Raw genomic sequence first — 14,939 nt, 5'->3', positions numbered from 1 at the left:
TCATATTGGTGCTTTGTTTAATTTCTTTGCTTAATCCATTCTATCATTTAATTCCACATACGGATATGCTGAAGGGGTTTTACACACACACACACACACACACACACACACACACACACACACACACACACACACACACACACACACACACACACACACACACACACACACACACACACACACACACACACACACACACACACACACATCTGTATGTATGTATGTATGTATGTATATATATATACATACATATATATATATATACATACATATATATATGTATATACATACATATATATATATATATATATATATATATATATATATATATATATATATATATATATATATATACACACACGTGTACAAAACCAGTGAAGTTGGCACGTTGTGTAATTTGTAAATAAAAACAGAATACAATGATTGGCAAATCCTTTTCAACTTATATTCAATTGAATAGACTGCAAAGACAAGATATTTAATGTTTGAACTGAGAAACTTAATTTTTTTTTGCAAATAATCATTAACTTACAATTTAATGGCAGCAACACATTGCAAAAAAGGGCACAGGGGCATTTTTACCACTGTGTTACATGGCCTTTCCTCAAAACACTCAGTAAAGGTTTGGGAACTGAGGAGACCTGTTCAGGTAGAATTCTTGCTTGATGTATAGCTTAAGTTGTTCAACAGTCCGGGGGTCTCCGTTGTGGTATTTTAGGCTTCATATTGCGCCACACATTTTCAATGGGAGACAGGTCTGGACTGCAGACAAGCCAGTCTAGTACCCACACACTTTTACTATGAAGCCACGCTGTTGTAACACGTGGCTTAGCATTGTCTTGCTGAAATAAGCAGGGGCGTCCATGATAACGTTGCTTGGATGGCAACATATGATGCTCCAAAACCTGTATGTACCTTTCAGCATTAATGGTGCCTTCACAGATGTGTAAGTTACCCATGTCTTGGGCACTAATACACCCCCATACCATCACAGATGCTGGCTTTTCAACTTTGCGCCTATAACAATCCGGATGGTTCTTTTCCTCTTTGTTCCGGACGACACGACGTCCACAGTTTCCGAAAACAATTTGCAATGTGGATTCGTCAGACCACAGAACACTTTTCCACTTTGCATCAGTCCATCTTAGATGAGCTCGGGCCCAGCGAAGCCGGCGGCGTTTCTGGGTGTTGTTGATAAATGGTTTTCGCTTTGCATAGTAGAGTTTTAACTGTAGTTAATGACAGTGGTTTTCTGAAGTGTTCCTGAGCCCATGAGGTGATATCCTTTAAAGTTAAAGTACCACTGATAGTCACACACACACTAGGTGTGGTGAAATTACCCTCTGCATTCGACTCATCCCCTTGTTCCACCCCCTGAGAGCTGAGGGGAGCAGTGAGCAGCAGCGGTGTCCGAGCTCGGGAATCATTTTGGTGATTTAACCCCCAATTCCAATACTTGATGCTGAGTGCCAAGCAGGGAGGTAATGGGTCCCATTATTTATAGTCTTTGGTATGACTCGGCCGGGGTTTGAACTCACGACCTACCCATCTCAAGGCGGACACTCTAACCACTAGGCCACTGAGCAGGTTTTTTACACACTGATGTTGGTTTTTAATGCAGTACTGCCTGAGAGATCGAAGGTCACGGGCATTCAATGTTGGTTTTCAGCCTTGCTGCTTACGTGCAGTGATTTCTGCAGATTCTCTGAACCCTTTGATGATATTACGGACCGTAGATGATGAAATCCCTAAATTCCTTGCAATAGCTCGTTGAGAAATCCATCCATCCATCCATTTTCTACCGCTTGTCCTGTTCGGGATCGCGGGGGATGCTGGAGCCTATCCCAGCTGCATTCGGGCGGAAGGCGGGGTACACTCTGGACAAGTCGCCACCTCATCGCAGGGCCAACACATTCACACACTAGGGCCAATTTAGTGTTGCCAATCAAACTATCCCCAGGTGCATGTCTTTGGAGGTGGGACAGGGGTGTCAAACTCAAATACAGAGTGGGCCAAAATTTAAAATTGAACAAAGCCGCGGGCCAAGGTTGAACAAATTAACCTTTTAATAGGGACCCAAACAAGTTTAGCATTGAATATTGAACAAGCAAGGCTTATATAACTTTATAGTGACATGCAAAATCCAGTTTCAAATAATAATAATAATAATTAAAAAATATCAATGGCATATCAAATACAATTTAAATACAAATTGAATGCCTCTTTTCTATTTGCAGCCTTCTGAGGTAAATATCAACATTAACTTTTTCCACAGGCTAATAAATTTGAAAATAAAATAACAATGAATAAACCAACCATTCAGGACTTTAAACTGCTCAGTTTGCAACACACTGATCTAATCTGATGTGCCCAAGCCAGATACCTGGCATCTTTTCTTGGATGCTAGTTCATTAATGTTGGGGCTCAGGCTTTGAGCTGAGGCAACCTTCATTATCGAACAAAGGTGTTCATCAGTCATTATATCTCGTAGTCCACCCGGACCACAGTCTTGGGGGCGTGCCTTAAAGGCACTGCTTTTAACGTCCTCTACGAGCTGTTGTCACGTCCGTTTTTCATCCATTTTAACAACGTGCCGGCCTAGTCACAAGATATGTGCGGCTTCTGTACGCACACACATGTGAATGCAATGCACACTTGATCAACAGTGATACAGGTTACACTGAGGGTGTCCGTATAAACAACTTTAACACTGTTACAAATATACGCCACACTGTGAATCCACACCAAACAAGAATGACAAACACATTTCGGGAGAACATCCACACATAACACAATATAAACACAACAGAAAAAATACCCAGAACCCTTTGCAGCACTATCTCTTCCGGGACGCTACAAAATACACCCCCCGCTACCGCCAAACCCCTCACACACGCACACCTTGTAGCGCCGCACATATTATGTGACTAGGCCAGCACTCGTTGGACTGTATGAAAAGTGGACGTGGCGATTTTCGGGAGGGGCACTGAAATTTGGGAGTCTCCCGGGAGGGTTGGCAAGTATGAGAATTAGCGGTGAATGCGGTGTTACCACGGCACCGCCGCTGTATATAATCGGCGGGCCAGCTCTAGTGTTAATTTGATATCGCCTCAAGGACCAAGTGAAATTACACGGCGGGCCAAATTTGGCCTGCGGGCCAGAGTTTGACACCCATGAGGTGGGAGGAAGCCGGAGTACCCAGAGGGAACTCACATAGTCACGGGAAGAACAGGCAAACTCCACACAGAAAGATCTCGAGCCCAGGATCGAACTCAGGACCTTCATATTGTGAGGCACATGCACTAACCCCTTTTCCACCGTGCTGCCCCTGGTTGAGAAATGTTGTTCTTAAACAATTTGCTCAGGCATTTGTTCACAAATAGGTGACCCTCGCCCCATCCTTGTTTGTGAATGACTGAGCATTTCATGGAAGCTGCTTTTATACCCAATCATGGCACCCACCTGTTCCCAATTAGCCTGTTCACCTGTGGGATATCCCAAATAAGTCTTTGATGAGCATTCCTCAACTTTGTCAGTCTTTTTTGCCACTTTTGCCAGCTTTTTTGAAACATGATGTAGGCATCAAATTCCAAATGAGCTAATATTTGCAAAAAATAACAAAGCTTTCCAGTTCGAACGTTAAATATTTTGTTTTTGCAGTCTATTCAATTGAATATAAGTTGAAAAGGATTTGCAAATCATTGAATTCTGTTTTTATTTACCATTTACACAACGTGCCAGAGTCCATGGTTCTCGCCCGGGAAAGGGTGGAGTGCCATCTCCGGGTTGGGGAGGAGATCTTGCCCCAAGTGGAGGAGTTGAAGTACCTCAGGGTCTTGTTCACGAGTGAGGGAAGAGTGGATGGTGAGATTGACAGGCGGATCGGTGCGGCGTCTTCAGTAATGCGGACGCTGTATCGATCCATTGTGGTGAAGAAGAAGCTGAGCCGGAAGGCAAAGCTCTCAATTTACCGGTCGATCTACGTTCCCATCCTCACCTATGGTCATGAGCTTCGGGTTCTGACTGAAAGGACAAGATCACTGGTACAAGCGGCCCAAATGAGTTTCCTCCGCCGGGTGGCGGGGCTTTCCCTTAGAGATAGGGTGAGAAGCTCTGTCATCCGGGAGGAGCTCAAAGTAAAGCCGCTGCTCCTCCACATGGAGAGGAGCCAGATGAGGTGGTTCGGGCATCTGGTCAGGATGCCACCCGAATGCCTCCCTAGGGAGGTGTTTAGGGTACGTCCGACCGGTAGGAGGCCACGGGGAAGACCCAGGACACGTTGGGAAGACTATGTTTGGGAGGAGCTGGACGAAATGGCTGGAGAGAGGGAAGTCTGGGCTTCCCTGCTTAGGCTGCTGCCCCCCGCGACCCGACCTCGGATAAGAAGATGGATGTGTATATATATATATTAGGGGTGTAACGGTATGTGTATTTGTATTGAACCGTTTCGGTACGGCGGGTTCGGTTTCTGTTCGGTTCGGAGGTGTACCGAACAAGTTTCCACACGAACATATAAAGTAGCCGCCTTAGCTAAAGTCTTAACAAGCTGTTTCGCTTCTTCTGCCTGTCTGTCAGTACTCTACACAGCACCCAGCATTGTCCCACCCACACAACCATCTGATTGGTTACAAACAGAGCGGTAACAGCCAATCAGCAGTGCGTATTCAGAGCGCAAGTAGTCAGTGCTTAGCGTTTAACAGGTAAGCATCAGGCAGCGGACTCTCCCCAAATGATAATGAACACCTCCCAGTCAACTACTAGTAACATCACTATGAGCCCGTTGACCTTCTAGAAACATAAACAGCAGCTTCAGCTCGCTCGCAGTCCTGGCTTGAGGTGAAGGCCAATTAGCTTTTAGTGTAACATTAGCTCATTTTGCGGTGTGTGCGTGTGCGTGTGTGTGTGTTACGGACAGCAAAGCCCTGTCTGTCTGTTATTTCTCTCTACCTTTTTCTGTGTTGATTGAGCTGTGTTGAAGCAGCAAAAAAGGACATTATGTTAAATGAAGAGTTTCTGTCTCTGATAGTTGATATAATAATGTAACTGCATCATAAGGCCTACATGAACTCCATGGTGTTCAGGGCTGAATAGTCTCTCCTATTGCTATTGTACTATTTTTTTCAGCTATAGTTACATTAATCATTAGTAATGGAGCAGCCTAGTTTTGAATGGCAGGGTCCATGCTATCACATGTTGATAAAAATATAACATTTACATAATGAAAATCAACTACAGGCTTCCCAAATGCTGTAATAAAATAAGCATGATGAGTTGACTTGAAATTGTTTAATGTTGCACTTTTCATATGTAGAAGAAAAGTTTTGTAATTTTATTTAATCTGAGCAACAACTTGAGGCAGTTTAATGTTGATTAACGTGGGCAGAATTATTACAGTGTTCCCAATGTTAAAAGGATAAAGCCATTGTTTACAAATTTGGTAAATAAATAACCAAAAAATGTATATTCTGTTGTGTTCTTACTGTACCGAAAATGAACCGAACCGTGACCTCTAAACCGAGGTATGTACCGAACTGAAATTTTTGTGTACCGTTACACCCCTTATATATATATATATATATATATATATATATATATATATATATATATATATATATATATATATATATATATATATATATATATATATATATATATACACACTACCATTCAAAAGTTTGGGGTCATATTGAAATGTCCTTATTTTTTAAGGAAAAGCACTGTACTTTTCAATGAAGATAACTTTAAACTAGTCTTAACTTTAAAGAAATACACTCTATACATTGCTAATGTGGTAAATGACTATTCTAGCTGCAAATGTCTGGTTTTTGGTGCAATATCTACATAGGTGTATAGAGGCCCATTTCCAGCAACTATCACTCCAGTGTTCTAATGGTACAATGTGTTTGCTCATTGGCTCAGAAGGCTAATTGAATATTAGAAAACCCTTGTGCAATCATGTTCACACATCTGAAAACAGTTTAGCTCGTTACAGAAGCTACAAAACTGACCTTCCTTTGAGCAGATTGAGTTTCTGGAGCATCACATTTGTGGGGTCAATTAAACGCTCAAAATGGCCAGAAAAAGAGAACTTTCATCTGAAACTCTACAGTCTATTCTTGTTCTTAGAAATGAAGGCTATTCCACAAAATTGTTTGGGTGACCCCAAACTTTTAGCCATAACAGTGACGTGACCCTCAATAAAAGAGTTTGACACCTACATTATGCTTTATGATCTCAGGGTTAGGAGCAACATATTAAACCTCCTTCCTCTTGGTTTAACTTGGTGGAGGTAATGGACAAGCAATCGTTTGTTTTTTTTCGCTATGGCCTGGTTGCCACGGTGACACTCCTGTGTCTCCCATGGTGCTCTGTGTTCCTCATTGAGATTCTCTGTCATCATAATCGCATTATTCAAACGTTGGAACTCTGCATTCACCCACTTTTGTCTTGCCAGGAGTCATTTCCTCTCGTCAGAGCTCCTCGTCAGTGTGTTGTGTTTGCCACATGGCTCGTTATCCCCCACAAAGGAAGTGTTTGTGAACCACAGCATACTTTGTGTCTCCCGTTTGGCCTGCGAGCCAGGCCAGCGCCGCATGCATGGACTGTTCAGTTGTGCGACGCCTAAGACATCCACATCTGACTCCCTGCAGCTCGCATGAAAAAAACTGCTAAGTACATCTCGTTTGTCTGGCTTACGAGCGCAACCACGTCCCATCTCCAGGGCCCGGTGCATCCGCGCGATAATATCATTATGACCTAATGAACCCAGGCTGCTGCTGCAGCACTCCATGTGCTGTTTTTCTTTCAGTTTTATCCCTAAAATCCTCCACCTCACAAGTCGACTCACGCAACACCATCGCTTAGAGCTCCCTCAGCCACTATTTTCCTGTTTCCCTGAAACAAGAGGCATCTGTTTACCAGCACGCAGCCTCACTCCCTCCTTTTCTTGGTGTTGAAATTGGATTAACTGCAAGTGAAATCACAGGATAGGACAAAAAAACAGCGTGCCAAAGAGACTCACTGCGTGCCATGGAACTAGATTAAACCTCTCAAAAGGATTTAAATAATTTCTGCTTTTCTGGCTACAAAGAGGTTTGGTGATGGACATTTAATTACTATTAGGCAACAGGTTATGGTTGCAAGTTTTGGTGTCCTACAAATATATATATATTTTTAAATTGTTTTGCATATGGATATGTCTAGCTCATGTTTTTAAAATTCCACTGACCTCCAAATGTTATTTCTGTTCCAGTTTGTCGGCTTGTTTGCCTACACTGCTATATTGTTGTTTCAATGAGTTGATTGATGGTTCTCTGGGGTCCAAGGGGCTTGGTCTGCTATCACCACAGCACAGCAGCCAGCCAACACCCTGATGGCCTGATGCATTATACCAGGGCTGCTTTTCAGTTGACCAAGTCGAGGTGATCTACCACATTCATATATATACATATAATTTACACTTATTGATTTGTGAAAGAGAGGTTTTTGTTAACAAGTTAAAGGTGTTTAATGATAATACAAGCATGTTTAACTCATATAGATTCCTTTCTTTCATGAAGACAAGAATATAAGTTGGTGTATTACCTAGGGCTGGGCGATATGGCCTTTTTTTAATATCTCAATATTTTTAGGCCATGTCACGATACACGGTATATATCTCCATATTTGGCCTTAGCCTTGAATGAACACTTGAAGCATATAATCACAGCAGTATGATGATTCTATGTGTCTACATTAAAACATTCTTCTTCATACTGCATTAATATATGCTCATTTTAAACTTTCATGCGGAGAGGGAAATCACAACTAAGTAAATTTACCAAAAGTGTATTTATTAAACAGTTATTAAGCAGTGGCACAAACATTCATGCATTTCCAAAACAGAAAGTGCAAGATTGTCAGACATTTTAAAACAAGCTATGAGTGCACTTTTGTGCATGATGTCACTAAGATGACATTAAAGTGCACTTTTTGTACAGAACGACACTGCAATAGTTTAAAACAAATCAAGTGCACTTTTGTGCATGATGTCACAAGATATTTCAATAAGTGTCAAATAAAAATGAGCTGCATAATAGGAAATCAAATAGTGTATGTCCTTCGCTATGTGGTAGGTACCTGAGGACGTTATCCCCTTCTGTTGTTGACTATTTTTTTCATACAGTGTTGATGTGGAAATGGTTGCCTCTGCATTTTGTTGGTGTGGCACTGAACGGAGATGTTGACATGTGGAGTTACTTTAAAGCACTCTTCATTCTCTAGCGGGTGACTTTTCAAATGAGGCTACATATTAGCAGTAATGCTACTTTTTGTAGCATCGCTTTTGCCCCACACTTGACAAATTACGGTTGTCATTTCGACATCTTCCCGCTTGAAGCCAAACCACCGCCAGACGATGGACCTCCTGCTGTTTTTCTTGGGAATTAATTCTTCCTTCATTTGTTACCAGATCCGCACCTTCTTTCTCTCGTATTACCACTCGCACCACAGCTAACGTTACCCATGCCGCTACCTTTCTGCTCGCTGCATATGTGACGTATGTAAGAAGGTGCGCTTGTTTTATTGAGAAGGAGAGACAAAGAGTGAGAAGAGCATGTAGTGTAATGCCCGCAGCTAAAAGCAACTGCGTGAGAACGTATACTCCAATACCACAATATAGTCATTTTCTATATCGCACAGAGACAAACCCGCGCTATATCGAGTATATCGATATATCGCCCAACCCTAGTATTACCTGATTCTGATGACTTGCATTGATTGGAATCAGACAGTAGTGATTAAAACGTCCAGATTTTCAAATGGAGGAGGGAAAAAAAGTCATACTTTCTGTCCAATACCACATGAAAGTGGTTGGTTTTTGGCATCTTATTTGTCCAGCTTCCATACTCGTTTTTATTCACTTTACAAGAAATACATTGGCGGCAAACTCCGTAGCTTGCTAGCTTGTGTACACCAGCTTTCTCAGACTCTTATTTTGTTAGCGCAGGCAGGATGAAGCAGCGCTTTTATTGTGAAGACAGGAACTGTGCAGTCGGTCTTCAGAGTTTTTCCGGCAGGTATGGTGCGAGAGTCCGTTAAAATAAAAAGTGTTTCTCGCCTTCCTGCCAGTCATTTTTTCTTAATAATGATCTGGCAGCAGCCAGCGTCATCTCACAAAACCCTTGGGGGCCGTGAATGTCAATCAAGTGACGAAAGTGACGTCTTGGTGAAGATTGATGATCGCTAATTTTTAGAGATGTCCGATAATGGCTTTTTTGATGATATCCGATATTCCGATATTTTCCAACTCTTAATTACCAATTCCGATATCAACCGATACCGATACATACAGTCGTGGAATTAACACATTATTATGCCTAATTTTGTTGTGATGCCCCGCTAGATGCATTAAACAATGTAACAAGATTCTCCAAAATAAATCAACTCAAGTTATGGAAAAAAGTGCCAACGTGGCACTGCCATATTTATTATTGAAGTCACAAAGTGCATTATTTTTTTAACATGCCTCAAAACAGCAGCTTGGAATTTGGGACATGCTCTCCCTGAGAGAGCATGAGGAGGTTGAGGTGGGCAAGGTTGGGTGGGGCGGGGTTGAGGTGGGGGGGGGGGTGTATATTGTAGCGTCCCGGAAGAGTTAGTGCTGCAAGGGGTTCTGGGTATTTGTTCTGTTGTGTTTACGTTGTGTTACGGTGCGGATGTTCTCCCGAAATGTGTTTGTCATTCTTGTTTGGTGTGGGTTCACAGTGTGGCGCATATTTGTAACAGTGTTAAAGTTGTTTATACATCCACCCTCAGTGTGACCTGTATGGCTGTTGACCAAGTATGCGATGCATTCACTTGTGTGTGTGAAAAGCCGTAGATATTATGTGATTGGGCCGGCACGCAAAGGCAGTGCCTTTAAGGCACGCCCCCTATATTGTTGTCTGGGTGGAAATCGGGAGAAATTCGGGAGAATGGTTGCCCCGGGAGATTTTCGGGAGGGGCACTGAAATTTGGGAGAGTTGGCAAGTATGACTGGGAGACGCAACTGCTCTGTACTTCTCCCTACATCCGTGTACCTCTCCGTAAAGCGGTGTCTTAAAAAGTCATAAATTTTACTTTTTGAAACAGATACCGATCATTTCCGATATTACATTTCAAAGCATTTATCGGCTGATAATATCGGCAGTCCGATATTATCGGACATCGCTACTAATTTTTAGGTCTATTTTTTTTTTTTATGCCTGGCTGGCGATGGACTGACACACCCTCCACCATCGACCGGTAGCTCGCGATCGACGTAATGGGCACCCCTGCATTATACCAACAGCAGATTTTTTGCGCACCTCCAGCGGAATTCTGAATAAATGACATTAACGTGGCCTTTTATGCAGTCTGATCAGGCTCTCTGCAAGTGTGCACAACGGCTGCAGTGTCGTTGACTTCGGATCACAACGAGTAGCATTTTAAAAGTCATGACTCTTCGTCTGTGCTGCTCCGTCGCACTAAATCACCATTGGATCAGTCTCAAAAAGCGCAACATTTGGAAGCACTTTGTGGTTAATGTACTGTGCAAACAGTCCATTTAAGCCAACTATGGTGAATATCATTCACAATGTGTTGAATTGGAAGACAAAATGTGCTTGAGGCCGCTTGTAGACGTCAGCATCATTCATCTCTGAGCTACAAGACAGACAAGCAAAGAACAAAGTAGTTCCACACTGATCACGTGTTGTGTGTGTGGAAATCAAGTAGCCTTTCCCCTTCTGTTGTACTTTGAACACGCCTTTACAACAAATAAACCTCACTTACGTGAAAAGACATGTAAACAAGGTGTGGCTACCTCGTTTTCACTGAGGGCCACGTCATAGTTATGGCTGCTTGTAACAGCGACTAATATATAAATATTAGTGTGTAAGGATTCGCCTCATGATACCTATTCAGTGTTTCCCACACATTCATTTATTTGTGGCGGCCCGCCACGAAAGAATTAAGGCCGCCACAAAATGTATTTATTTTTTACGTTTTTTTTTGTTTTTTGTTTTTTGTCCTGTCCAGCTTCTCAGGCAAATCATATAGTTGATGTAGATGCCCATATAGGCTGTTCAGATTTACTTTACAAAAGGGAAGTGTTGGATCAAGATTTTTGGAGCTCTTTGTTCAGTGGATCAGATGTTTGATGAAGCTGTGTGTCTATCTACCACCACTACTGTTTTCTGTTTATTTGTTACTGACTGTGGCAGGACACCTCTGCCTCTGTTTCACTTTATGTTGCTGGTAAATAATATGGTTGTAGTAGTAGGCTAAAGTTAAATTATTTAGTATACACTAATTAAAGGGGCAGAGCTTTAAGAGACATTTTAGCTTTTATATTTTTTTTATATTTTTATAAGATGTAAGAACCACAATTAATAAATATATTTCAGTGAATAACTTATTGTTCAAATCTGTACATAAATATGTACATAAAGTGTTGTAATTACATTGTAAAATGGATGGATGGATGGACGTTTAAAACAAAACTGTTATTATTAATTAGTAAGTATACATTTTTTGAGCCTTTTTAGAGAAAATCATATCATTGTAGTAAATTATGCAAATTACTCGATGATGTCATGGTGACCACGCCCATAGCCACGTCCCCACCGCCACAGGTATCTTGGCAGAGTATGGGAAACACTGCTATTATCAGTTGCATATGCATTTGATTATTTAAAATGTTCACATACACCCTAAAAATAATAAATATGCAGATTTTGTAGTAAAAACAAAATGGCAGTATTTTACCATAAATATTGCTGTTTTTTTTACAGCATATTTCTGTAAAAAAAATACTGTTTTTTACGGTAAAAAAAAAACTGGCAGCTCAGTTGCCAGAATTTTACAGTAAATATGAACGGTGGATTTACAGCATTAAACTGGAAAAACAGTACCACTGTTTTTTTACATAAAAAATTCTGGCAACTGAGCTGCCAGTTTTTTGCCGCAAAATCATTGTCATTTTTACATCGTACAATTTGATCAATAAACTGCTTTGACATCAGAATTCAAGCAGATATTTGAGTAATTACTTTTATTTGAACAAAAAACATGTTTGGAATGTATTTGTTTCAATATTCGATGATATTAAAGTTTAAGAGGTATGCAATTTTATACAGTACATATTTTTTTCTGTCAAAATGGAAATAAATAATATATTTAGTAAGAAAAGATGAATTACTTCATTAAAGCATATTATTTCCAGGCTTTCGGAGGCCATATAAAATGATGTGGCAGGCCAGATCTGGGCCTTGTGTTTGACACACAACTGCTAATGTTATTTCCTCCTTAATCTTTATCAAATCATAGTCGCTTATGTTTGCCATTGTAAAACAGGCAAACAATTAAACCACGTAATTGTACTTTTTCCATTGACAGTGAAAGTAAAAGCAGCCATAAATATGTATACCGTATTTCCTTGAATTGGCGCAGGGAATATAGTATTCGCACGTCTAGAATTACTGCCGGGTCAAACTCGTTTCTCAAAATAATTAACGCATGCTTGGCCTTATCGCCGGTTTATTATTGAAGCTGGATCAAATTCGTTTCGCAAAATATTAATTTTATCATCGCATGTCTGTAATTTTCGCCGGGTCAAACTCGTTTCGCAAAATATTTAGCATATGTCTAGAACTTCCACCGGGTCAAATTCGTTACGTCACGAGTGACGCATCTGTCCTCATTTTCAAAATGGAGGAAACTGCTTTCAGTAGTTTACAATCGCACAAAGGAAAAAAGATAAAGAGCTTTTCAGTAGGATTTAAGGTCCAAGCTATTGAATACCTGTACAGTATGCTAAAGAGAACAGTAAGCAGCTATGTTTTATTAATATACCGTAGCTGCGTGTGTGAAATACTGTATAAGTCATTAAATGACTCCCGCCTCCTGGTGGTAGAGGGCGCTGCCGCGCTAGTGATCCTTCTTGCGACTTCCGGTACTGCAGAAGAAGTGAACACACGCAGCAAGAGATTTTTTTTTCTGTCCTCTGCCTGAACTTTTAAAATGGAGGATTACATACATAAAATAAAACAGTTTTCTAAACTGGACTTTCAATCGAAGCAGGAGGTAATAATTAAAGGAATATCTCCATTGAAACAGAGACTTTTAAAACTGAAGAAAGAAAATAAGGAAGACTTCTATAAACAAGTTATCGATGCTTTTGGTCAGAAGGAGCTGCAAATGGACTCCATTTATAAGTACAGGTAAGACCATAATAACGTTTTTTTTAATTAAATGTGCTTTTCATGATGGTATGCTTACATCACACTCAAAGCGCACGCCTAAATTTTATGGATTCCTTTTGGTAAACGCCGGAGTGAGAAGAGGTTTTAAAATAATTACCGCATGCACGGCCATCCCGCCGGTTTCCGGTAAACGCAGGTGTGACAGGAGGTTTTAAATTAATTAACGCCCCTGCGGCTATTCAAGGAAATACGGTATACTTTTTATGGTTTTAGATAACCTTTTCCCCTCCTTCTGATCACAGCTGGTGTCTGGAGACGGCGCCCATGCAGATGCTGGTTCTGCTGGCTCGGTGGGAGACTTGGAGGCAGCGCCCCCTTTGGAGAGGACGGGGGGCATTGGAGACTCCCGACCACCTTCTTACCAGTCAGTACAGTACAGAATACTGTGTGCATGAGGTTTATTCTCCTTAAAGGCACGTTTTACACATTGTGTCTGCAAACTAGCAGCAGCGGTAAAGTTTAGATCCATGAAGGAAAGAAGAAAGTGAATGAATGTTTATAACTGAATACATTTACATATGTATATACATTTGTTTTATTTTTATTTTTATTTTTTTAATGAATGAACGTTTATGACAAACATTTTCCAAAACACAATATAGAATGTGAGATACAACAGGATAATGCATACGTTTATAATTTTTTTCCAAAACGCTTACAAAAAAGTGGGACCCCAAAAATGTACTGTGAGACCCCATTTTTATGACTTGATGGGGTCCATGGAACCCCATTTTGAAAATTCCTAGCGCCAACACTAGTCAACAGAGGAGAAAAAATGCTTTATTTAAATAAATATATTATTTATAAAGCAAGTTCGAGTATCATTGGCAAATTTTCACCTTGGCACGCATATGTGTCCTCTTTTTGGGATTTCAGAATATGGTCAGTCTAAATAAACTCACAGACTGACTGGGGCTAACTCGCTAGCTTAAATGCTAGCGTGAAAAAACAAGAGACATTACTGTCTTTCCCCATTAAGAAACGACATACCTCAATCTAAACGTACATAAACCCATTGCTTTCTGAGCAACGAAGCTATTCAGTTGTGCACATTGAGCGTACAAGCTTTGCTGCCATGGCACAGAACGATCGATCCAGAGAAATCCAAGACAAGGTGGTTTTACGGTGCGTTCAAGGACCGCTGAAAAGAGTAGGACAACCCAAAAGAGGAATGCCCACCAGAAATAATAAATAATAGATTTTATTTGTAATCACTGATGCCGGTAGCACGTTACTCAGTAACGTGTTAGTCTAATATGACGTCTTTTTTCATTCATGACAGATCTAACGCGTTACTATTTCCAAACCAGTAGTCAGATTAAAGTTTATTTAATCCAAGTCACTGTGCGTTACTATTTTTTTTTTCTAATAAAATAATGTAAATAATTCGATGTATATACTCTGATGATTAACTTTTGTGATGACTGTATTACGCTGATAGTATATATTTGTACCATGATTTGATTAATGTGGACCCAGACTTTAAAAAGTTGAAAAACTTATTCGGGTGTTACCATTTAGTGGTCAATTGTACGGAATATGTACTATACTGTACAATCTACTAATAAAAGTTACAATCAATCAATCAATGTAGAAAAAAAATCATAATATGACTCCTTCAAACCACTGTCAAGTCTGTAGTTTGCATTTTTTTGTTTTAATAGTTGTGTAATAAAT

The 14,939-nt window shown here is 40.5% G+C and overlaps 1 protein-coding gene across 1 annotated transcript in view; it reads left to right on the top strand.

Moving 5' to 3' along the window:
* LOC133630601 (segment polarity protein dishevelled homolog DVL-3-like) overlaps positions 1 to 14,939 on the top strand; it is a 68,219-nt gene that overhangs the window by 22,268 nt on the left and 31,012 nt on the right. Inside the window, exon 3 of the mRNA XM_062022185.1 lies at positions 13,505 to 13,626. Coding sequence (XP_061878169.1) covers positions 13,505 to 13,626 — 122 coding nt within the window. The remainder of the gene's footprint in view (positions 1 to 13,504; positions 13,627 to 14,939) is intronic.

The sequence above is a fragment of the Entelurus aequoreus genome, linkage group LG16 (genome assembly GCF_033978785.1).
Source record: "Entelurus aequoreus isolate RoL-2023_Sb linkage group LG16, RoL_Eaeq_v1.1, whole genome shotgun sequence".
Taxonomy (NCBI): Eukaryota; Metazoa; Chordata; class Actinopteri; order Syngnathiformes; family Syngnathidae; genus Entelurus; species Entelurus aequoreus.
Note: the sequence above shows the minus strand (reverse complement) of the source record. Positions and strands in the feature narration are given on the sequence as shown.